Genomic DNA, 26,242 nt, shown 5'->3' with positions numbered 1-26,242 from the left:
CGGGAAGCTGAGGTGGGAGAATCACTTGAGACTGGGAGGCAGAGGTTGCAGTGAGCCGAGATAGCACCACTGCACTCCAGCCTGGGTAACAGAGTGAGACCCTGTCTCCCCGCACTGTCCCCCCCACCGCAAAAAAAAAAAGGCTATTAATACAGAATACACTGTGTTTCAATTCTATTAGAAACAGACTCAGGAGGTATATTTCCACTTAAATGGCCTACCTGGTGACACCCATTTTGGTTTGGGTCTATGACAGGAAGCAGTCACACAGTTAAGCAATACCAATTCTCTGCAAACTTGTAGATGAAAAACACAGTGTGCTTTAGGGGTTACAGAGAAGAAGATAGGCACTTTGTTCCCCAAAAAACCACCCCTGAGGGAGGTGGATATGTCAGTACTAATTATAGAATAAGGTAGAATGAATCATTAAGTACTGCTTTTAGCTCCATGCACATTCTATTTTTCCAATGCAAGATGCAATGACTCATATTAAAAATCACCAGCATTCTATATGAAATGTTATTTTATGTATATTGTCCTTTTAAATCTTCCTGATATCTTTGTTACTTCTCTATGCCCACTTTACAGAAGAGACTGAGGCACCAGGCAATAAAGTGACTTGCCTGAGGATTCAATACTAACAAGCAGCAAAAGCAGAAAAATATCTAGACAAGAGATACCTAGAACCTGTGTGCTTTCACTAGACATGCTATTCTCCCAACTTTTCCCCAACATAAACACTGCATTTGTGGAAATGGATACTGTTGTAAGTAAGTGGAACTGGTCAGGTGGATGGAAAGTTTATCATTCAGATTCTTCAAGGCCAAATCCAGAAGAAAGAAGCAACAGAGGTCAAGAATCATGCCACTGTGCCTTGGCCCTTAGCCAGAGGACAAGGATACTGAACTTCAAACAGAACTCCTGGCTCTAGGCTGGCATCCAGCAGAGGCAGCTCTTGGGTGGCTCCAAGTCCATATTCATTGTACCATCCCCAAGTTAGGCAAGGACCGGCTTAAATACCAGTGAGGGCAAAGCAGCCACATTTGAGTACCTTCTCTCAAAATTCAGCAGAGGACTATTCTGGCGCTTTCAGACAGCCTCCTTCCCTCTCTGTCTAGAATGTTCTACCACCTTCTCCCCTTTCTGGAAAATCTCTGATTACCACACATGACTCCTCTGAGAAGCAATGCTGAGCACTTCCAGGCAGAGTTATCACCTTACTTTATTATTTCCAAATACAGTTAAATCTGGCTCTCAGCCTTTACTCTTCAGGATGGATGAGAAGTCCACTATCACACATCAAAAGGGCTTCCTTCTTCTTCCCATCACCTAAGAATACCAAGCTCATAGGAAGTCAGAAAACTAGGAAAGAGCCTGCTCTACAGCCCATGGTGATCACCACTGTTGCTGCTTCAGCTGCATGATGTCACTGCTGTTCCAGGTGCAATTAAAGATGCTCTCCCGAGTGGACCCTCTCCACCGACTCTAGGGACACTAGCAATGTTCTTAAAACTACAGTGCTATTCTGGCCTCTATGTGTGACCTGCAGTATCCTAAATTGAGGAGATTGCATGCAGATACTACTAAATTACCTGTCTCTCTTCTTTATCTGTGGTTAAACGGTCTTCCTAATTCTTACATTCTCTGTATATTTGTGCATTTTCACTTTTTTTCATAATTAGGTTAGCCAGGGGATGATGATGTTTTTTCAAAAACCAAAAATTTCAGATGTTATTTTTCTTTTACATTCTTCTTTAATTATAAATGTTTAAACAGAGGTTGGGTTTGGTGGCTAATACCTGGAATCCCAGCACTTTGGGAGGCTGAGGCAGGCAGATCACCTAAGGTTAGGAGTTGGAGACCAGCCTGGTCAACACGGTGAAACCCCGTCTCTACTAAAAATACAAAAATTAGCCAGGCATGGTGGCACACACCTGTAGTCCCAGCTACTCAGGAGGCTGAGGTATGAGATCACTTGAACCCAGGAGGTGGAGGCTGCAGTGAGCTGAGATTGCGCCACTGCACTCCAGCCTGGGTGACAGTGAGATTCTGTTTCAAAAAAAAAAAGAAATTTTTAAATAGAACAGATGTTCAATATTATCAAATGCCTTTTTTTTTTAAACATCTATGGAGTCATTATAAAAGCCTCCAAGAGGAAAAATTCATATAGCAATTAAACTAGTAGATTTCCAGATATTGAACTAAATATAGAACCTTTAATAAACCCTACTTCATAGAATATTATTTTAATATGACACTAGGATCTGTTTGCTAATATTTAACTTAAAATACTGGTATCAATATTCATAATACTGGTCTGTAGTTTTCATTTTCTTTAGTTTCTTTTTATTGAGTTTTGATAACAGCTAATTTCTTTTTTTTTCAGATCCAGTGTCATCTGAATTTTTGTTTCAAGCTAATTTCATTAAAAGTTTGCAAGATGTTCTTTTTCAATGCTGTCTGGTTTTAGTTCATCACTACATTAAAACGTTTTAAGGGTAGGATCGGAACTTTTATTTATTTTTTTAGACAGAGTATCACTCTGTTGCCCAGGCTGGAGCCGCGACCTTGGCTCACTGCAACCTCCATCTCTCGGGTTCAAGTGATTCTCCTGCCTCAGCCTCCCACGTAGCTGGGATTACAGGCATGTGCCACCACACTCAGCTAATTTTTCTTTTTTTAGTAGAGACGAGGTTTCACCATGTTGGCCAGGCTGGTCTTGAACTCCTGACCTCAGGTGATCCACCTGCCTCGGCCTCCCAAAGTGCTGGGATTACAGATGTGAGCCACTAATCCGGCCCAAATTCAGAGCCCGGTTTAGAGCCCGGCCAGATCTGAACTTTTAAATAGCTCTGAAACTATATTTGAAGGTTTTAGGAGAATTCACTCACGAAATGTGTTCCTGGTAATTTCTCTGCCTTTTTTCAATCAGTTATTTTAGATTTTATATCTATCCTGGGGCCTATTTTAATTAACCTTTAACCAAATGTATTTGCATTGAAATGATGCAATTACTTTCTTATGACTCTTAACTTCCTTGTACCTATCATTGCCGTCTTTTCTCTTTTGAAATTTCTGCTTTTTCCCTTTTTTTTCTTGTTAGATTAGTTTATTAGTCAGGTTATTGCTTACAGGTCTGCAGGCTGGCTATGGCTCAGCTGGACTGTTACAGTCTGTTCTATGTATGTCATTTCAGGACCCACACATAAAGCAGCAACTACCTGGGAAAAGTTCTCATGGCAAGAGTATAAGAGGGCAAGAAAAATTACACAAGAACACCGAAGGCCTCTGGTCAGACATGTCATGTTATGACCAATCACCTTCCATATGACCAGGGCCAACATTAGTGTAACAGGAAAGAATAACCACTGTCAACTACAACAAGGGCATGAAGGGGAAAAAAAAGGTATGAAAAAATAATATAACCTACCACAATTAAGCTAATGGTTTCTCTACTTCATTATTCTCAGGTCCAAAGTACCAGTGCTGGGATTATTTATGAGTTCTTATGTTCTATTTCATTATTTTCTGCTTTCCATGCAGTGAATTCTTTCCTTACTCTTTTCCCCTTCTTCACTTGGCTACTTATTTTCAATTAAAAATTTCTCATAAGCACTCCTTTAGCTGTTTTTCAAATACTCTGATATGTAGTGTTTTCATTACTTAAATTATTACTGAGGCCAGGCGTGGTGGCTCAGGCCTGTAATCCCAGCACTTTGGGAGGCCGACGTGGGAGGATCACTTAAGGTCAGGAATTCAAGACCAGCCTGGCCAATATGGCAAAACCCCGTCTCCAGTAAAAATACAAAATTAGCCAGGCGTGGTGGCATGCGCCTGTAATCCCAGCTTCTCAAGAGGCTATGGCAGGAGAATTGCTTGAACCTGTGGGGGTGGAGGTTGCAGTGAGCCAAGATCGCACCACTACACTCCAGCTTGGGCGACAGAGTGAGACTCTGTCTCAAAAAAAAAAAAAAAAAAAAAAAAAAAAAAAGTTATTACTGAGTGCTAGTGTTTACCTTGTTAACTAATGTAAAAACCTTAATGCTCAATTTCCTTAATCTCTATGTTCAATAATAAAATTAGTATACTTCTTTTTCCTAATCCCTCCTTCCTCACCCATCCAGCTTTATCTTTTACTGTTCATTTCATTTTGTATTGTTATTTATATCTTTATTACTTAATTTTTCAGGTTTTTTTTAGATGGAATCTCGCTGTTGTTGCCCGGGCTGGAGTGTGGAGTGCAATGGCACAATCTCGGCTCATTGCAACCTCTGCCTCCTGGGTTCTAGCAATTTAAGACCACTCTGGGTAACACAGCAAGACCCGATCTCTACAAAAAAAATAAAAAATTAGCCAGGTGTGGTGATGCACGCCTGTAGTCCCAGCTACTCAGGAGGCTGAGGTGCAAGAATCACTTGAGCTCAGGAGTTCAAGGCTGTAGTGAGCTATGATCACCGCTGCACTCCAGCTTGGGCAACAGAGCAATACCCTGTCTCTAAAAATACATATATTTTTAAAATAAATAAATAAAATAAAATTTGGGTGTTATATTTTTGTTCTTGAGGATTTTATTATAGGTATGTTGCTTCATTTTTTTTCTGCTATGGAGAAACTCAAGGCCACCCTGCATTTTTCTACTTTATCTGTACGTGGATGCCAAAGCATTTTATTGTTTTCTGGGGGGATTTAGGGCTTGGGGGGAAGTCTAGTAACTTTATTAGAATATGTCTCAGTATTGACCATTGTGCAACAATTTTCTCTGGGGCATGGTATACCCTTTTCTTTTTTTTTAGATGGAGTCTTGCTCTGTCACCCAGGCTGGAGTGTAGGGACATTATCTCAGCTCATTGTAACCTCCACCTCCTGGATTCAAGCGATTCTCCTGCCTCAGCCTTCTGAGTAGCTGGGATTACAGGCGCGTGCCATTGTGCCCAGCTAATTTTTGTATTTTTAGTAGAAATGGGGTTTCACCATGTTGGCCAGGCTGGTCTTGTACTCCTGACCTCAGGTGATCCACCTGCCTCAGCCTCCTCACGCCTGTTGGGATTACAGGCGTGAGCCACTGTGCCCGGTTTGCCCTTTTGAATATGTAGATTCAAACCTTCTGTTCTTTCAAGGAAATACAATTTTTGAAACTGTATCTTTTCCTTATTATTCTTTTACTTTATTTTCTCAGCATGCCCACTCAAAGGGCCTAAAACCAATGTCCCCACAGAAGCAAGAAACATACCTAATGCCCAGATCATGGCTATTAAATATTGTTCCTCGCTAATTGCACTGAAGCTCCTTGGAGAAATGGCTAATTCTAAGTCCATGACCATGCATATCTATCTATGGCCACTGAGAGACACTACTGACCTGCCTAACCAGAGTACAGAGTCCTAAAGCTGTAGTTCTGTTTGTTGCTCCTCGTTGCAAATTTCCCCCCGATCCTGATATAGACAGGCCATGTATTTTTGTAAATAGTTTCCTGGGAGCATAGACATACCCATTTGTTTAAACACTGTCTAGAGCTGTTTTCATGCTACTATGGCACTGTTGAGTAGTTGCCACTGAGACCATAAGGCACACAAAGGCAAAAATATCACTAACTAGACTTTCACAGAAAAAGTTTGCCCCCCCGGCTCTAATCCTTGATTCCTTTAAGCCATCATCTCATCTTTTTATCTTTTCATGCCAGAGAAAGCCTCCTGCATTGTTTTTCTAAAGTCCAGTCCAACAGAAAGAACGTCTTTAGATAAAAACCCAAACCTAAGGCCAGGCAGTAGGCCCTGGTTTTGCCTCCAGTGAAGTCACCTCAGAGTGGAAGAGGGAGCAGTGTCACTTTGCCAGGCTCCTTTATATCCCCAAGGAATTCAAGACAATAATCAAGAAAGAAACTGCTCTATTTTTTGACCAAAGCAAACTAAAATATCCTTTGCATTTCTTCAAATTAAAGATCACTAGCAGGTAACTGAGCTGGACGTAATACTAATATTTAAAAGTTACTGTTTGGCTCCTTACATCTGAAAGCAAACTCTCCAGAGACATAGGATCCATCTTGCTGTAGACATTCCATAGATTCAAACTCACATCCTGCAACTGCAACAGAGGGCAAAAACATTGAAATAATTAAGTCAATATCATTAGGACAATCAGAATTATTTTCTGATCTTCAGAAATGACTCTTTTCGTGTAAACTAGTGTGAACAGAATAATAAATCAAAATTTTATCAATTATGTTAGCCCTATACATATTAATAAATGTTCTACCATACAAGGAAACTATTTTTTCAGAAACTTTGGTACTGATTATCTTCAATAATGGGCACATATATATTTATAGATACACACATGCACATACAGACTTGTATATTGTATATTTTTTGCCTTTGTTTTAAATAAAATGTTAATCAAAATAATCCATGTCCATGGCTTTAAAAATCAAATGGTACAAAAGGCTTATAACAAAAAATGGTAATCCCCGACTCCAGCCTTTCACAAACTCCCACTAGTCTCACTCCTCATAAGCAAACACTTAGGTGCTCCCTTCAGCAGCACATATACTAAAATTGGAAGGATACAGAGAAGATTACCATGGCCCCTGTGCAAGGATGACATGCAAATTTGTGAAGCATTCTGCACTTTCAAAAAATAATTTTTTAAAAAAAAGAAGCAACCACTTAGAACTCACTTCATTTTATTTTTGGTATTTACCTCCAGTTTTGATATAATATGCTTCTGTCACTATTTTTTGATTTATCAATTTAGAAACTAAATATTGACTTCTGGCAAAGATGTAGTTCTTCTACACCCATTCCTATTCACAAACTGTTTCTTTCTCAAACTCTCGGGCTCAAGTAATCCACCCACCTCAGCCTCCCAAACTGCTGGGATTACAAGAGTGAGCCACTGTGCCCGGCCCCCAAACTGTTTACACACACATATCGTAACATCATTTAATATCATAATATGACTTTTTTGGTTTATTAATAATAACTTTTTTTACACAATGAATTGCTTTTATTTTGGTATGCATCAAAATTTCAGCATTTAGTGGTCCTGAACAGAAAGTGGAAAGATGCAGCAATTTGCCAGGAGGTCAAGCCCACCAATTTCGGGGATCTGCTGTGCACAACGGGTTCTTTCTTAATCCCTGCTGAGGATCTTGAGAAGCAGCAGCAGCACCAAAACCAAGGCATGCACCGGATTCAAGGTTCTTTTTGTTCCGGTTTTCAGATTCCAAACTAGACCCCAATGGATTGAAAGGATGACCATGAAAGCCCTGTTTAAAACTTCAATTTTTAAAAGCAAAAGCAATTACAGGAAAGTAAAACAATTCAGAGGGATCACGTGTGCTTCCAAGTGTCTTCATGTGGCCTTTCTCCGAGTTTAACCACCAAGAACTCCGAGAGCTGGCAGGTCTGAGTAACCCTGGTGACTATTCTTTTCACCTTATCAAAACCTGAGCTAAAAACAACGCATCAGCCAATGACAGCAGAGGGTGGCAAGGCTGAGGACCCAATATTCATTTCCCAAGCTGGTGGAGAGTGAATAAGTACGGTTACAAAATTAAACAAGGGAGGTCAAAGACTCTTTCCAACCTTACCTGATGGCTTCTGGCCAAAGCAAGGAAGTGTCATGGAAGGTGTTGGGTGGTGATGGTGCAAAAAGGATCTTGAGAAGGAGGGAATAAAAGGCAGCACCCCTTGACAAAGGTGGGGGAGAGAAGATATGGGGAAAGCTCTGAATTCCTCACCAAAGGCCAATCTCAGAGGGGAGTGGAGGGGTTACAATCTATGCTTTGGCCAAAGGTGGGAGTGGAGGAGTGTGGGGACAGGATGAAGGCTTGGAAGGGGCATCATTTAAGACTTAAACCAGGGGTGCAGGCGAAGCACCCCACACACCCAGCAGTAGTCCCACAGGCTGTGACCTGAAGCCTTCACATCTACTCTAACAAGCCCCCCAGGCTAGAGGGCTGTTGTTGCAGGGAAAGTGGGAGGTGGGAGGGTAAGGGGAGAAGGCAGAGACCCCAGGCCGTGTAATCAGCAGCAAGGTGACTGACTGTGTGATGTGTCTTTTCACAGTTGAGTTAGATGTGCCCCACCAGTTATGATGGTAATCAATTTAAACACATTTTCTTGATCCCAGAAGTTCAACTACATGGACAGTGGCTACACTTGACAGGATGATTTGTTTTAGCACAACTTATAGATTTCAAATGGACAAAAAATTAGTATCATTTACAGTATCTTAACTTCCTTTGAATGGGAGCTTCCTTTCCAGTACTCTAAGGTCTACAAGACATATCTAGAAAATTTACTACTGAAAAATGAAGACTGCTTAAATCGAATGTTGGGGGGAAGGGGAAGGGCCTGTGGTTTTTCTTTTTGATTAATTGCTCTAACACTGTCCTTCAGGTGGCTGAGGGAGTTTCATATTTTCTTTAGACATCATTAGGCGCCGAAGCTCTTGCAGGACAACTTTGATGCTATGTGAATTCTGCCATTCTGCTAGCACTGGTATGGCTCTTGGGTCCACCACTCCATTAGAACTATTAACTCCATTCATATTAATTTTTTGTTACAAATATTACAAAGGGGGGTGCTTCTGAGTATTTAGGTCCATATTCTATTTTAAGGCGTATATTCAGTTTTCATAAATTGTTCTTGGAGGCCCAATTATCATCCCTGTCCATCTTGTAAGTGTCATGTCTTCGTGATCTTCTAGACCCCAGCTAACTGTGTCATCTCCTACTCCTTTCTGGCTTTCTTCAAGTTCTTCCAACAGCTGGAAATTGCAAGGGACTTTTACCACTGAGCCCGTGGTGGCTGCCATCTTGCATTGCTGTCGCTTGAAGCGGTTTATTAACAATTATTGTTTACAATTTTAAAACCATGTAAATATTATTTACTGCAGGCTAAGTACATTTTACATTCCAATTTGCTTTCTTATTATTATTCTTAGAAGTACTAACAGCTTCATTTTTTTCACCTGTATAATTTTTTTTTTTCACAAATCAATTCTGTTTTTTTCTACCAGCCCCATCCAATTTGTCTACTCCAGGGTGTCTCAACAGTAACACTATTTTCATTTTGGGCTTGACATTTCTTTGTTCTGCGGGGTTGCCCTGTGCATTGTAGGCCCTCACTAGCTGCCTATAGCACCCCCCCAACTGCTGCTCCAAATGCAAAGCAAAAATATTTCCAAACATTGTCAAATGTCTAGTGGGAAGGAGAAGACAAATTCACCCCTGATTGAGAACCACTGACTTAAACATATCAGAAATTCAAATCCCCTTTCTTCTACTACCTCATTCTGGCTGGACTTTCACATTCTTTGATATCATCCTGGAGCTCTCAGTTGATGGATTTGGCTCTGTGGGTTTCTTGTCTCCTCTTTCTTGGTTAACTACCTTGTTTGATGGAACACATTATCCAATAGCTAAGAAAGGACTAATGCAGGCCAGGCACAGTGGCTCATGCTTGTAATCCCAGAAATTTGGGAGGCCAAGGCAGGCGCATCACCTCAGGTCAGGAGTTCAAGACCAGCCTGGCCAACATGGTAAAACCCCGTCTCTACTAATAATACAAAAATTAGCCAGGTGTGGTGGCACACACCTGTAATCCCAGCTACTCGGGAGGCTGAGGAAGGAGAATCACTTGAACCCAGGAGGCAGAGGTTATGGTGAGCCAAGATTGTGCCATTGCTCTCCAGCCTGGGTGACAGAGTGAGACTCCATCTCAAAAAAAAAAAAAAAAAAAGATTAATGCAAAGCAAACTTTTTTTGTTTTTTTTTTGTTTTTTTGTTTTTAGTTTTAAAATGTCTTTATTCTGGCCAGGCATGGTGGCTCACACCTGTAATCCCAGCTACTCAGGAGGCTGAGGCAGGATAATCACTTGAACCCAGGAGGCAGAGGTTGTGGTGAGCCGAGATTGTGCCATTGCTCTCCAGCCTGGGTGACAGAGTGAGACTCTGTCTCAAAAAAATAAAAAATAAAAAATAAAATAAAACAAAAAAAATGATTAATGCAAAGCAAAATTTTTTTTTTTTTTTTTTTTTTAGTTTTAAAATGTCTTTATTCTGGCCGGGCATGGTGGCTCACACCTGTAATCCCAGCTCTTAGGGAGGCAAAAGCAGGAGGACAGTATCAGCCCAGGAGTTCAAGACCTGCCTGGGCAATATAGAGAGACCCTGTTCTCCACAAAAAGGAAAACAAAACAAAAAGACATAAAATGTCTTTATTCTGTCCTCATGACTATGACTTTGGATTCTTTATTTTCTCTGCACTTCATCTTGAATAGTTTTTACTGCTATGGCTTCAAATTCACTAATCTTTTCTTTGGCATTATCCAATCTGCCATTAATCTCATCTAGTGTATTTTTCCTCTTAAAAAATTCTCAATTATTGCATTCATTATTATCCAGTGTATTTCTCATCTTAGATGTTGTAGTTTTCATCTCTAGAAGTTGATTTGGGTTTTTTTTTGTTTTTGAGACAGGGGTCTTGCTATGTTCCCCAGGCTGGCCTTGAATTCTTGGGTGCAAGTGATCCTCCTGCCTCAGCCTCCTGAACAGCCGAGACTACAGGCACATGGCACTGCGCCCAGCTTTGGGTCTTTTTTTAATATCTTCTATGGCTCAGTCTTTCCTCTAGCTTCTTGAACTTATGAAATGCAGTTATAATAACTGTTTTAATGTCCTTTTCTTCTAACATTTCTGCCAATTCTAGGCCAATTTTGAAGACTGATTACCTCATTATCAATTGTGTTTTCCTGCTTTTTTTAAGCCTGATGATCTCTGGATGCCAGACACCATGAATTTTACCTTGCTGGGTGCTAAATATTTTTGTATTCCTATAAATATTCTTATGCTTTGTTCTGGAAAGCAGTTAAGTTACTTGAAAACAGTTTGATCCTTTGGGGTCCTGCTTTTATGAATTATTAGGAAGGCCCGGAGCCACTGCTCAGTCTAGGGTTGATTTTTCCTTGCTACTGAGACAAAATCCTCCTGAGTGCTCTACCCAGGGCCCAGAGAATTACAGGCATACCTCAGAGCTATTGCAGGCTTGGTTCCAAATCACTATAATAAAGTGAATAATGCAATAAAGCAAGTCACATAAATATTTTGGTTTCCCAGTACATATAAAAGTTATGTTTACAATGCACCATAGTCTATTAAGTATGCAATAACACATCTAAAAAAATCAAATGTACACACCTTAATTTTAAAAATACTTTATCACTAAAAAATGTGAACAATCAACTGAGCCTTCAGTGAGTCATAATCTTTTTGCTGGTGGAGGGTCTTGCTTCCATGCTGATGCCTGCTGACTGATCAAGGTGTTGGCTGCTGAAGGTTAAGAGGCTATGGCAATCCCTTTCCCTCCGTTCCCCTCCCCTTCCTTTCCTTTCCTTCTTCTCTTTCTCTCTCTCCCTCCCTCTCCTTCTTTTCCTTTTTTTTTTTTTTTTTTTTTCTGAAATAGAGTCTCGTTCTGTCACCCAGGCTGGAGTGCGGTGGCACAATCATAGCTCACTGCAGCCTTGACCTTCTGGAGCAATCCTCCAGAAAAGACTGCTTCCTTCTCAAGCAATCCTCCTCCCTCAGCCTCCAGAGTAGCTAGAACTACAGGTGCACCATGATGCCAGCTAATTAAAACAAAAATCTGTTTTTGTAAAGATGAGATAATGTTATGTTGCTCAGGCTGATCTTGAACTCCTAGTCTCAAGTGATCCGCCTGCCTCAGTCTCCCAAAGTGCTAGGATTACAGGCATGATCCACTATGCCAGCAGCCATTTCTTAAAATAAGACAACAATGAAGTTTGTCACATCAGCTGACTCTTCCTTTCACAAAAGACTTCTCTGTAATATGCCACATTATTTGATAACATTTTATTTATTTATTTATTTATTTATTTTTAGGAGAAGTCTCACTCTGTTGCCCAGGGTGGAGAGCAGTGGCGTGATCTCAGCTCACTGCAACCTCTGCCTCCCAGGTTCAAGTGATTCTCTTGCCTCAGCCTCCTGAGTAGCTGGGATTACAGGTGCGTATCACCACGCCCAGCTAATTTTTGTATTTTTAGTAGAGACAGGGTTTCACTATGTTGGTCAGGCTGGTCTTGAACTTCTGACCTCAGGTGATCCGCCCACCTTGGCCTCCCAAAGTGCTGGGATTACAGGCATGAGCCACCGTGCCTGGCCGTGATAGCATTTTACCCACAGTAGAACTTTTTTCAAAATTAGAGTCAATACTCTCAAACCATGCCACTGCTTTATTAACTAAGTTTGCAGAATATTCTAAGTTCTTTGTTGAAGTTTCAACAATGTTCACAGCATCTTCCCCAGGAGTAGATTCCATCTCAAGAAACCACTTTCTTTACTCATCCATAAGAGGCAACTCCCCATCCATTAAAGTTTTTAACATGTGATTGCAGCAAGTCAGTCACATCTTCAGGCTCCACTTCTAATTGTAGTTGTCTTGCTATTTCTACCAAATCTGCAGTGACTACCTCCACTGAAGTCTTGAATCCCTCAAAGTCATTCATGAGAGCTGGAATTCACTTCTCGCAAACTCATGTTAATGTTGATATTCTGACATCCTCCTATGAATCATGAATGCCCTTAATGTCATCTAGATTGGTGAATCTTTTTGAGAAGGCTTTTAATTTTTTTTTGCCCAGATCCATCAGAGGAATCTATTGCCTAACAAAATGTACTTCTTAAATAATAAGCCTTGAAAGTCGAAATGACTCGATCCATGGGCTGCAGAATGGATGTTGTGTTAGTAGGCATGAAAACAACATTAATCCTCTTGTACACCTCCATTAGAGCTCTTTGCTGTCTAGCTGCACTGTCAATCAGCAGTAATACTTGAAAGGAATCTTTTTTTCTGAGCAGTAGGACTCAATAGTGGACTTAAAATATTCAGTAAGCCATGCTGTAAACAGATGTGCTATCATCCAGGCTTTGGTGATCCATTTAAAGAGCACAGAGTAGACCTGGCATAATCCCTAAGGGCCCTAGGATTTCCAGAATGGTAAATGAGCACTGGCTTCAACTTAAAGTCACCTGCTGCATTGGCCCCTAACAAGAGAGTCAGGCTGTCCTTTGAAGCTAGGCACTGACTTCTCTCTATTTATGAAAGTCCTAGAGGCTGGGCGCTGTGGCTCACACATGTAATCCCAGCACTTTGGGAGGCCGAGGTGGGAGGATCACTTGAGCCCAGGAGTTCAAGACCAGTCCTGGCAACACGGTGAGACCCCATTTCTACAAAAAATAAAAAAGTTAGCTGGGCATGGTGGTGTACCCCTGTAGTCCCAGCTAGGTGGGAGGCTAAGGTGGGAGGATGGCTTGAGTTTGGGAGGTGAAGGCTACAGTGAGCTGTGATCACACCACTGCACTCCAGCCTGGGCAACACGGTGAGACTCTGTCTCAAAAATTAAAAAAATAAAAATTAAAAAAATAAAAATAAAAAAGAAAGTCCTAGATGGCATCGTCTTCTTATATAAGGCTGTTGTCAGCACTGAAAATCTGTTGTTTAGTGTAGCTACCTTCATCAACTATCTTAGGTAGATCTTCTGAATAACTTGCTGCAGCTTCTACATCAGCACTTACTGCTTCATCTTGCACTTTTATGTTATAGAGACAGCTTCTTTCCTTAAACCTCATAAATCAACCTCTGCTAGCTTTAAACTTTTCTTCTGAGGCTTCCTCACCATTCTCAGCCTTCACATTAAAGAGAGTTAGGGCTTTGCTCTGGATTAGGCTTTGGTTTAACGGAATGTTACGGTTGGTTTGATCTTTTATCCAGACCACTCAAAGTTTCTCTGTATCAGCAATACGGTTGTTTCACATTCTTATAATTTGTGTTCACTGAAGTAGTGCTTTTAGTTTCCTTCAAGAACTTTTCCTTTGCATTCACAACTTAGCTGTTTGGTGCTTTCAGCCTGTCTTGGCTTTCAACATGCCTCCTTCACTAAGCTTAACCATTTCCAGCTTTTGATTTAAAATGAGAGAATTGTGACTCTTCCTTTCACTTGAACCTTTATTGGCCATCGTAGGGTTATTAATTGGCCTAATTTCAATATTGTTATGGTCAATGAATAGGGAAGTCAGAGGATAAAGCAAAAAACGAGGGAACAGCCAGTCAGTGAAGCAGTCAGAACACACACATCACTTAAGTTCATCATCTCATATGGGTGCAGTTTGTGATGCCCCAAAACAATTCCAATGGTAACATCAGAGATCACTCATCATGGATTATCATAACAGATATAATAATAATGAAAAAGCTTGAAATATTATGAGAATTACCAAAATGTGACACAGAGACACAAAGTGAACACGTGCTGTTGGAAAATTGGAGCCAACAGGCTTGCTGGATGCAGGCTGCCACAAACCATCAATTTGTTTAAAAAACAATGCAATATCTACAAAGTGCAACAAACCAAAGCACAACAAATTAAGATAGGCCTGTATGTGTTTCGCCAGTCTAACTGGTGAAAACAGGCACTGTTCTCAGCCCAGAACACACATCAGGCACTATTCTCGAATCCTTTCAGATAGGTTTCTCTTGACCTTGAGTAGTTACCACACACATGACTGCACTGATCAGTATTCTGCTGAGTACTGACTGGGGCAAGGGGAATCTTTGGATGGTTCTTTCCTCTTTAGTACTCTAACTGCTTTGGTCGCCGCAGACTCCCAGCTGCATCTCCTAACTCAGGGAGCGCACTGGGCACCACCTGGGTCCTCTCTTCTCTATGCTGTGTCTGGAAACTTTCTCAAAGTAATAAGCTAGTACCATCACGGGGCTCACCTTGATTGTTTCCATCTCTCGGGGAATCAGGATTCCTCACTGCCTGATGCCTAGTTTGTGTTTTTGTTTTGGGGGGGGCTTTTGTTGGTTTGGGAACCAGTTTTTGTTGTTTTGTGGTAGGTGACTTGTTTTTTCTTCCTGGAAGCCTTTTTTTTTTCTTTTTTGGCCAAACTTACTGACCAACTTCCTGGAAGCTTTTTTTTTTTGAGACAGAGTCTTGCTCTTTCGCCCAGGCTGGAGTGCAGTGGCGTGATCTCGGCTCACTGCAAGCTCCGCCACCCAGGTTCACGCCATTCTCCTGCCTCAGCCTCCCGAGTAGCTGGGACTACAGGCGCCCGCCACCAAGCCCAGCTAATTTTTGTATTTTTTTTTAAGTAGAGACGGGGTTTCACCGTGTTAGACAGGATGGTCTCGATCTCCTGACCTTGTGATCCCCCCGCCTCGGCCTCCCAAAGTGCTGGGATTACGGGCATGAGCCACTGCGCCCAGCCATCCTGGAAGCTTTTAAAGATATTCTTTCATCCAGGCTGGGTGCGGGTGGCTCACGCCTGTAATCCCAGCACTTTCAGAAGCCGAGGAAGGCAGATCACCTGAGGTCAGGAGTTTGGGACCACCCTGGCCAACACGGTGAACCCCATTTCTACTAAAAATACACAATTAGCCAGGCATGGTGGTGCATGCCTGTAATCCCAGCTTCTCGGGAGGCTGTGGCAGGAGAATCATTTGAACCTGGGAGGCAGAGGTTGCAGTGAGCCAAGATCGTGCCATTGCACTCCAGCCTGGGCAACGAGAGTGAAACTCTGTCTCAAAAAAAAAAAAAAAAAAAAAAGATATTCTTTTATCCTTAGTGTCTGAAATGTCATGTACAGATTTAAGGGTTTTTTTTCCTCTTCCCATTCATACTTAAGTGATTTAATTTAAAACCTTTTATTTCTCTTTATGATTGGAAATGTTTATGTTTTAAAAAGATTTCTTCCCTTATGGTATCCTGGCCTCCTCTTTCTAGAAATTCTACTCATTGGATATTAGACTTCTTAGATCAGTCTTCTAACACTTAAAGTCAACTTTTTTTTTTTTCAGATAGAGCCTCGCTCTGTCGCCCAGGCTGGAGTGTAGTGGTGCGATCTCAGCTCACTGCAACCCCCACTTCCTGGGTTTAAGCAATTCTCCTGCCTCAGCCTCCCAGGTAGCTGGGACTACAGGCGTGTGCCACCACACCCGGCTATTTTTCTATTTTTAGTAGAGACGGGGTCTTGCTGTGTTGACCAAGCTGGTCTTGAACTCCTGACCTCAGGTGATCTGCCTGCCTCGGCCTCCCAAAGTGCTGGGATTATAGGTGTGAGCCACCAAGCCCGGCCTAAAGTTAACTTTAAAGGTTAAAGTCTTTTAACTTTTTTATCACATTCTCTATCTCCATGATGTTTTTATTCTACCTTTCTAAAGAGTTTCCTAATTTTACCTTCCACCCCTCTATTAATTTTATCAATTATGATTTCCTAGAGCTCGTATTTTCCATACATTCAGTTATTACAACATTCACTTGTCCTATGGTTGCCAAATCTTACATTTTTCTGGGCATCCAAAAAGAGTTTTATGTCTTAAGTTTTCTTCTATACCTTAAATTATCTTTGGGTCTTAATGAACACGTCTTTTTAAAAAAAAAAAAACTTGATCTTTTTCTTTTGAGTTACTGCTGTTTAATCAAATGTCTGGTGATCTTTGGCTTCCTATTCATACTTTGAAATGAAGCAATGAAAAGGCTAACTGGAAGGTGTATGTTCCTGATAACTGTTAAGCAGAGCTTCTATTACTGGGTCTCCATCCCCTTATATTCTACATGCCAAAATGTGAACAGCTTTACTCTCAGGAAGCAAAAACTACACTAGCCAATGAATCTCTTTGTTTTGTCTTGCCTTTCAGTTTATTTATTTCATTTTTATTTATTTATTTTGAGACACGGTCTCACTCTGTTGCTCAGGCTGGAGTGCAGTGGTTCAATCAGCCCACGGCGGCCTGGAGCTCCAGGGCTCAAGCTATCCTCGGCCTCAGCCTCCCAAGTAGATGGGACTGTAGGTACATGCCACTGTGCCCCGCTAATTTTTTTTTTTTTTTTTTTTTTTTTTGAGATGGAGTCTCACACTGTCGTCCAGGCTGGAGTGCAGCGGCACGATCTTGGCTCACTGCAACCTCCGCCTCCCGGGTTCAAGTGATTCTCCTGCCTCAGCCTCCTGAGTAGCTGGGATAACAGGGGCATGCCACCACGCCCAGCTAATTTTTGTATTTTTAGTAGAGATGGGGTTTCACCATGTTGGCCAGGACGATCCTGATCTCTTGACCTCATGATCCACCCACCTCAGCCTCCTAAAGTGCTCAGATTATAGGCTTGAGCCACCACGCCCAGCCGTGCCCGACTAATTTTTTAAAAATTTTTTGTTGCCAGGCTGGTTTTGAACTCCTGGATTCACGCGATCCTCCCACCTTGGCCTCCCAAAGTGCTAGGCTTGATTACAAGTGTGAGCCACTCACCAGGCCCTTTTCAGTTTTCTTACAGAACCTCCATCCAAATCTGTTCTTTGTTTTTCCTAGGGTGGAGATGGCATCTGCAAATGCCTGGTTGCCTGTCACTTGAGGGGAGAGGAGAGTGGTAGAGGGAGGTACAGACTATTACATAACAACCTTCAATTTAATTCTTTCCTTTCAATATCACCAATTTCCATTATCTCTTCTCCACTTCATCATCTTCTTCCCCATTGATTTAATCTACTTGGCCCCTTCCTCTGTATTCTGGAAAAGCTTTTCAAGTGTGTCAACTGATTAGATTTTTTATATCTTTTTTTAATTTAAGTTTTCATTCTACTAATAAATTTTGAGACTTCCTACAATCTTTTCTTATATGTCTTCCATCTCCCTTTTTAATTCTGATTGCTCACCTCATTGCTAGATCTCATTTCTCTTTTTATAAATTCTGTTCCTAAAAAGTACCAAAAAGAGACATTTTCTCAATTATTTTTGTTCCTTGAAGAAAATCTTTTTTTAAAGCATGCTGATCTATCCCTGCATCTAATATGCTGTGGTCTCTTTCTTACATTTTGTTGACCCTTTTCCTAATTCTTATTCTATCTTTCAATATGAAGATCTATTTGTCCATAAACAGATGAATGAATGCTCACTGGTTACTCATTATTTAGAAGTTTGCTATTAGGATCCTCCCCTTGTGGAGCTGATTGATGTAAATTTACATTACCAGATCACAGTTCCAGCAGTGGGAGAGTAAGAAGGAGGAAGTTAGAGGCAGAAAACACCCTAGCAGAGGAACTTCCCTGTACTGCTTCCCAGCAAGAAAAAATTATCTATATTGATGACTCAGTTTGGCCCAGCATAAATGCCAAGTAAAAGCTGTGGCTGGGCCTGGCTTCCTTTCTCATGCTGGCACCTACCACATGAGGAACAAAACACATCTGGGCTAATGACTTTCTTCTGGGTATGGTCATATAATACAACACAAGTTTTAAAAATTAGGTTATTAAGTACAGCTCTCCTTTTCTTAGCCTGCAAAGGAGGCAGGAGCCTTTCTGGCTCAGGCAGTCATCAGGCCATCAGAGTGGAGTAGAGAGGATACCGGCAGAGCCCATCTGTAGGCCAAACTGCTCCGCACCTCAAAGCACTGGGAAGGGCAGGGGAAGGAAGACTGAGGTGGGGTAGAATGAGATGGAGACAAAAGGAAAGTATCTGAAAATAAAAGTGAGCAGCTACAGAAAAGCGCAGGATGTGGAGAGAGGGACCTAGAGAACACCTATAGTAACTCTTCCTTTATGATGTGTACCATTTCCTCTTCATGGCCCATTCCATTTCCTAAAAACACCATCCTAATGTAAAGATCTACATTACTTTTCAAAGGTGTTTTTTGGAAGGAGATAACGTTCTTTTTGAATGTGACTTCATAGTGTGACACACCTTAAGGTCAGAAAACCTCTCTCATTTGGGTTATGTCAACTATGTGGCCTCCCAGTGCACTTCCTCCAATATGATTCTAGCTGCAGCCCAGTGGTTAGGAGCACAGGCTCTGAAACCAGACCATCTGGACCTGGCCCCAGCTCCGCCTCTCACTAGCTCTGTGAAACTGGGAAATTCATTTAATTGCTCTTAAATGGGGATGTACCTCAGAGGGTTACTATACCTACCTCAGAAGGTTACTATAAGAATGAAATCAGTCAATTCACATAAAGTGCTTAGAAAAGTACCTGGCGTATAGTAGGCACTCAGACCTAGTTCATACAATTAATTAAAAGTAAATATTACCATTATTAATATTATAAAAATGTTAAGTTTCTTCTCTAACCCCTATGGCCTGCCTCCCTTCAAGCCCCTACTCTTCTAATTAGACAGCATTAATTCCCAGTAGGGGAAGCTTCCACAGCTTTGTGGATGTTCTGCTACTTGTAGTCAACGTGAGAATACTGTGATTCTGGAAAAGGAAAAGTGGAGTCCAAGTGGTATGCTTCCCTTCAGCCCCACAGCCCATACTGCTCCATTTCAGAGGATGTGATAGTTCTCCCAGGCAAGCCTCCAGTCATCTGCTAGGGATGCCAGTACTTCTCAGAGGGGTAGAAATTAGCTCTGTGCCTTGCTTCTAAGGGACCCACTTACTCTCTCCCTAACAGGATGTCCCCATTTCTAGCATGACAATGTTCCCCGTCCCTGGTTTCCCATACTGGGCAGGTCATTTCAGTGGGGATCCCATGGAGGCACATGGATACTCGTGGTCATGCTGCTAACCTATCAGGCCATTTTCCTTAATCTGTACTCTGGACCACCCCCTGTCCCAGACTCACTTAAGAAATATTTACTGGTCATTTTCTAGATGCAAGGAATGCTGAAATAAAAGACACTGCTCTTACCAAAAAAGCTAATCTTTCCATTCCTCTAGTACATTGTACTTATCCAAATTCTGCACTGTCCCTTTCATTGCTCTTTAGTTCTCAAATTATATAAATTTCTGAGGTACAAACAACAACAAAGTTATGTTTTTGTACTTAAGGAGCTTCCAGTACAAAGACCAGGGTGGGTGGGTTGGTGGGCAAGTGGGTGAGTGTGACAAATGTGTAATAACAGGATCATAAAAGCTGTAGGAGAAGTCAATCTAGGGTGCTACAGGAGTAGACAGGAAGAACAGTTAGCTGAGAATGGGGTAAGGGAGAGGAAGGACAGAGAAGAACTCCAAGAAGAAAGGACACAGGACCTCAGTCTGGGACTAGCCGTTAGCAGCAACTATTTTCCATTTCAAGTCTTCTAACTTGCTCCATGCCCTTGGGAGGTAACTGCCAGCTTTTTGGTGTTATAATAATGCACACTCACATGGGTTCTTCATAAAAACAGCCCAGTGGCAGACAAAAACTAGGCATACTGCTTTTCATACATACCTCATATTTCATGGTAAAAAATCCATCCCCTCCAATGCCCTCAAGTGCAAAGGCCTGTACAATTGGCCATTTCTCCACCACAAACATATCAAATATCTGCAAGTGACCTAGAAGAATCAAATACAACAACATATATCAGATACCATCCTGAATATAACAGTCTAAACCTGATCTAACATGGTTAGACAGGTATCATTTCTCACATGGTCACCAGGGCCTCACCTAGCAAAATAAAATTCAAACAGATAAAATGGTTAGATATTGAAACTAGAAATACAAAATGAAAGCCAAGGAATATTCAAACCATAAACTAGTTACATTCAGATTTCTCTACAGTATATTGTAACATTCCAGTTTCCTGAGTAAATTAAGTAAAAAATAAGAGTAGTCTATTATATCTGACTTGCATCATTCAGTGGGAATAATTATTAACAGACACAAACTTGGCTCCTTTCCCTTAAGAAACATAGCCAATCAACTTCCTCAAGGGAAAACTACTAAATCAAAAATGTTCCTTTCTTGTAACAATAGCTTCAATGTGCAAGGTTTTTTCTTTTTGTTGTTGCAATACAAGCACTGTTAAACTTCATAGTTTTTCCCTGTATTTTACACACCATTTAAAAACACGTCAGCATATCTTTTTTAGAAGTTATCCAAATCCCTCTTTCTTATTACCAAGATGCCCCGACATCTATACTATACTCTTTGTATAGTAAGTGATACAGCCATGTCAATTGTGCTAAATTCTGTATCAGTTCTTCTACCTGATTTTAGGCAGCCTGCTGTGTTGCTGCAGAAACTTCACAGTAATTAATACAAGCTTGCACAGAAAAGTCCCCATACTTAATTCTGCTTGATGTCTTTGGTAAAAATAGACGAAGGGGTTTGGTTTCTCAGCTGAATGCCCCCAATGAGAGGAAAAGTAGTGACATTCAATTCACACACCACCTAAGCAAGATTCTAGAAGGCTTGTTGTCAGATACTCACCTTGGGAGCTGTAAGGAATGCCAATTCTACTACAGTCTCGAACCATGTCCACAAAGCTGGCAATTTTAAATTCTTCTGCGGCTTCCTCATCTTCATACTAAAGAGAGAAATCAAAAGAAAAATAAGCTCTGATGAGATATCACACAAATTCCCACAGTTTCTCTGCATTTTATCAATCAGAGTTGTCCCAAATGACATTTACAGAGGACTGCACCCAAAGAGGTGTTTCCAAAGCCAACCTTTTTCATCTGCTAGTCAGAAAGACTTGTTATGCCCTTATTTCATATTATACCCAAAAGTCCACTGAAATGGATCAGGAAACCTAAATGCAAGAGATAACACTTTTCCCCCAAAAAATTCTGCCAAATACTCATATGGGAGAAAGTGTTCTTGACCAGTATCAGGTCACAACTTTCATGAAATCCTAAATCTCAAATCCCAACTTGATTTCCAGTCAAACCCTTGAAAAGGGACCAAAGGGAAAGAAAAACAGATACCAAGACATTCAAACACAGGAATGTCAGAAAGCTTAAAAAATTCTTCCAGGGAGCCAGGCATGGTGGCTCACGCCTGTAATCCCAGAACTTTGGGAGGCTGAGGTGGGCGGATCACCTAAGGTCAGGAGTTTGAGACTAGTCTGACCAACATAACAAAACTCCGTCTCTACTAAAAATACAAAAATTAGCCAGGTGCCTGTTGTCCCAGCTACTCAGGAGGCTGAGACAGGAGAATCGCTTGAACCTGGGAGGTGGAGGTTGCAGTGAGCCAAGATTGTGCCACTGCACTCCAGCCTGGGTGACAGAGTGAGACTCCATCCCAAAAAAAAAAAAAAAAAAAAAAATCCCAGGGCAATCCCTAGGCACTAATCCCCTAAGAGATGGGGTTCAGGATGGTGATGAAGAAGCAGGCAAGAAGTAAGTTCATAAACTTTCCACTAGGTCCCAATTTGAATAGCCTCATTTTGTCTCCACAGGCATACAATTTATCTATAAGGTAGCCTCAAAACCAAATATGAAATTCTCCACTTCAAACAGATAACGTTTTTTACATAATCACACTCTGAAATTTGATTGCTGATCCTATTTCAAATCAACACTTTCCTTAAAGAGTATTCTTAGAGTGTCTCTAGGTGCCCGTCTTCTCTTTTCTTCTTACCTCATTTTCGGTCATGCAGTGGAAATGCAGATTTCTCCAATGTGCCACATAAGGTAAGAGATAGCGAAAGTTTACAGGATTACAGTACAGATGGATGCTATCCGATTTAATCAATATAATTACATCTGTAAGAAAAACAAAATCAAAACACAAGACTGTCACAAACGCATTTCCTTTAGATATTTTCTGCCCACATAATTAGTAAAACCATTGAAACTACTTCAGAGACAATGTAACAAAACCCTAAACTGAAAATTATTTAATTAAGCACTGTGCCTTATAAACCAAAAAGTATCTGAGACAAGTCTCAATCAATTTTGAAGTTTATTTTGCCAAGTTTAAGGACATGCCTGTGACATACCCTCAGGAGGTCCTGAGAACATGTACCCAAAATGGCTGGATAACAGCTTGATTTTAGACTTTTTAGGGAAACAGAAGTTACCAGCAGACATCAACCAACACGTGTAAAGTGTACATTTGGTTTGGTCCAGAAAGTCGGGGTCGGGAGTGAAACGGTCCTTTCACGTCATAGGTGGATTCAAAGATTTTCTGATTGGCAATTGGTTGAAAGAGTTAAGTTTTATTATCTAAAGATCTGGAATCAGGGCTGGGCACGGTGGCTCACGCCTGTAATCCCAGCACTTTGGGAGGCTGAGGCGGGTGGATCACGAGGTCAGGAGTTTGAGACCAGCCTGACCAACATGGTGAAACCCCGTCTCTACTAAAAAAAAAAACCACAAAAATTAGCCGGGCGTGGTGGCGCGCACCTGTAATCCCAGCTACTCAGGAGGCTGAGGCAGGAGAGTCATTTGAACCTGGGAGGCAGAGGTTGCAGTGAGCCGAGATTGTGCCACTGCACTCCAGACTGGGCGACAGAGTGAGACTCCGTCTCAAAAAATAAAAATAAATACAGACCTGGAATCAACAGAATGTCTGGGCTAAGATAAGGGGTTGTGGAGACCAAGGTTCTTATTATGCAGGTGAAGCCTCCAGGTAGCAGGCTTCAGAAACAATAGAAGGTAAATGTTCATCAGACTTAAAAAGGTACCAGATTCTTAGTTGATCTCCCCTGGATCAGGAAAAGACCTGGAAAGGGAAAGGGATTCTCTACAGAATGTAGATTTCTCTGACAAGAGACAGCTTTGCAGCACCATTTAAAAATATGTCAAAGGAATTTATTTTGGGATAAAATACTTAGATTTCTTTCAGGGTCTGCTATCTGTTATGTGATGTATCTTACTGCTATACAATAGCAATTTGGTTGGTCTTAAGATCTGTTTTCTTTTTTTTGACAGGGTTTCACTCCGTCACCCAGGCTGGAGTGCAGTGGCATGATATAGGTTCACTGCAACCTCTGTCTCCCAGGCTCAAACAATCCTCCTGCCTCAGCCCCACAAGAAGCTGGGGCTACAGGTGAGCGCCACCATGCCTGGCTAATTTTTATTTATTTTTTTGTAGAGACAGGGTTTTGCCATGTTGCCCAGGCTGGTCTCGAACTCAAGTGATCCTGAGCTCAAGTGATCCAGTCACCTTGGCCTTGAAGTGCTAGGATTACAGGTGTGAGCCACTGCACCTGGCCAAGATCTCTGTTTTAATATTAATGTTGGTCAGTTATGCCTGAATTCCAAAAGGAAGAGGACATAATGACGCACTGCCAACCTCCACTTCCTATCCTGGCTTGAACTCGTTTTTCAAGTATACTTTGGAATGTCCTTGGCCAACAAGGAGGTCCATTCAATTGGTTGGAGGGCTTAGAATTTTATTTTTGGTTTACAGCTTCAAAGTGACTTTAGAACTTTCAAATGTTGACAGCAAGAATTTCCTAGTCCGCAAACAATACTCCCCTACCATGGCCCTCTTGGTCTGGCAACGCAGCTGCAGAACGAGTCAAAGCACAGCCTCCATCTACTGAGGCATAGTGTTCACACAGTCACATCTATGGGACTAGACGTGGCTGAGTACTTCACCGCAGAGGTCAATACCATATGGAAACCCCACAGCCTAAGGCCACTGAGGCAGGGAAACAGCACCAAATATGGCCAGTGACTAGTTGTCCCTCAGATATCAGTGTCTAAAGCTCTCAGCTGCTGGCTCATCTGGCTCTAAGGCAATTGCAGGCCCAACGATACTGCTTGTCCCTTTAGGAAGAGTTATTGTGTGCAGTGGTGAGCTTTGTAAGCAGGAAAGACTGGGAGGAAGGAAGTAGAGGCCAGTGGAAAGAGCTTCTATAAATAGATCAGCAGCTTACAGATGTAAGGAATAGTCACCAATGCTCACGGGTGAAGTAAATAAAGCAATCCCAAGAATGCAAATAAACCTAGGTAAACGGAAGAGCCATGGGATGGGGTAGAACATTAAAGCAGTTTGACAACTGAGGACAAAGGCAGTCACACTTCCAGAAGAAAACCAGAGGCCCCATTCTATGGCTCCTCAGAAACAAGAGCCATTAGGCCTCCTAACAAGATGGAACTAGATGTTGTCAGAGGAGAGAAAGGCACACGCATAGGGGCGGAGAACACCTGACGCAGCAGGTGTAGGACAATGCCAAAAGGGTAACACTGTGTGACAGACCACACCTGACAAAAACATCTTATAAGCCCAATAAACACTGACCACATCTGACCACACAGCTGAGGGGCCTCCTGAAATAAAACTCCATAGGTCTGGCCTTTTAAGCCACTCTAAGCCGCATGCCCGTAAGGCCCAGGGTGTTCCAGGGAACACAGGATGTAGCAGCCTCATCACTATTGACTCTATAGGTAAGCACCAGAGTCAAAGGGTAGCAAAGGGTAGGATGGAGGCCCCTCTCATCTCTCAGCATATTGGTCTTTCTCACACACTCCCTCCAAGAGCCCTTCCCTGAGTCATTTGTAGACCACCTGCAGAGGAATGAGAATTGGATATTACCTGGAGACTGAGGGCTTCTGGTGTGTATTATACTCTACAGTAAAATGTAACATGCCTCAAAGAATTAGGATCCAGTAAGAGACATAACATACTAGTTACTAAACCTAAGTAAGCATTCCCCAAACCTCTTAGAACTCTGGTGTTATCACTATGAACCAAAGTTTAACAGAGTTTACAGTCAGGTAAAAGAGGAAGGCATATGAGAATGGGACGAATACGTAAACTATTTAAAAGTTGCTTTTAGGCTGGTGCGGTAGCTCATGCCTATAATCCCAACACTGTGAGGCCGAGGCAAGCGGAGTTCAAGACCAGCCTGGCCAACATGGTGAAATCCCGTTCCTACTAAAAATACAAAAATTAGCCAGGCATGGTGGTGGGTGCCTGTAATCCCAGCTGCTCGGGAGGCTGAGGCAGGAGACTCCACCAGGAGGCAGAGGCTGCAGTGAGCCAATATCATACCACTGCACTCCAGCCTGGGTGATAGAGCAAGACTCTGTCTCAAAATAAACAAATAACTAAATAAAAGTTGCTTTTAGAAGTAAATTCATGTTGGCCTTTCCCTCTCTCATATGAGATCGAAATGTAGAAATCTGGTGATCTCTGCTCTCCAACTACTTGTATAAACAAATTTATTAATTTGTAGGAAAATGCTCATTTCCTAAGCACCCACTGTGCCAGGTAAAAAGATAAAAACAGGCCAGGCGTGGTGGCTCACAGCTGTAATCTCAGCACTTTGGGAGGCCAAGGCGGGATCACCTGAGGTCAGGAGTTCGAGATCAGCCTGGCCAACATGGTGAAACCCTGTCTCTACTAAAAATTCAAAAATTAGCTGGGCATGGTGGCGCATGCCTGTAATCCCGGCTACTCGGGAGGCTGAGGCAGAGGAATCTCTTGAACCCGGGAGGTGGAGGTTGCAGTGAGCCAAGATCGCACCACTGCACTCCGGCCTGGGCAACAGAGCAAGACTCTGTTTCA

General features: G+C 41.9%; 1 protein-coding gene, 1 non-coding gene and 1 pseudogene across 8 annotated transcripts in view; 1 reads left to right on the top strand and 2 right to left on the bottom strand.

Moving 5' to 3' along the window:
• The window catches only part of DNAAF9 (dynein axonemal assembly factor 9), a 159,713-nt gene that overhangs the window by 106,153 nt on the left and 27,318 nt on the right, over window positions 1-26,242 (bottom strand). For 6 of the 7 annotated variants that reach the window (XM_024238872.3, XM_054542069.2, XM_063720724.1 and 3 more), the window contains exons 4-7: window positions 22,361-22,485; window positions 21,206-21,302; window positions 20,219-20,325; window positions 6,004-6,081 (exon numbers count right to left, since the gene is read on the bottom strand). In XM_024238872.3, the coding sequence (XP_024094640.2) occupies window positions 6,004-6,081; window positions 20,219-20,325; window positions 21,206-21,302; window positions 22,361-22,485 (407 nt within the window). The remainder of the gene's footprint in view (window positions 1-6,003; window positions 6,082-20,218; window positions 20,326-21,205; window positions 21,303-22,360; window positions 22,486-26,242) is intronic. The other variant, XM_024238874.3, reaches the window with a different exon arrangement.
• LOC129052194 (ubiquitin-conjugating enzyme E2 variant 1-like) lies at window positions 6,089-9,538 on the bottom strand (annotated as a pseudogene).
• Window positions 6,522-6,628, top strand: LOC112130446 (U6 spliceosomal RNA). The gene has a single exon (XR_002912711.2). It is a non-coding gene; the product is annotated as a U6 spliceosomal RNA (small nuclear RNA).

The sequence above is a fragment of the Pongo abelii genome, chromosome 21 (assembly GCF_028885655.2).
Source record: "Pongo abelii isolate AG06213 chromosome 21, NHGRI_mPonAbe1-v2.0_pri, whole genome shotgun sequence".
Lineage (NCBI taxonomy): Eukaryota > Metazoa > Chordata > Mammalia > Primates > Hominidae > Pongo > Pongo abelii.
Note: the sequence above shows the minus strand (reverse complement) of the source record. Positions and strands in the feature narration are given on the sequence as shown.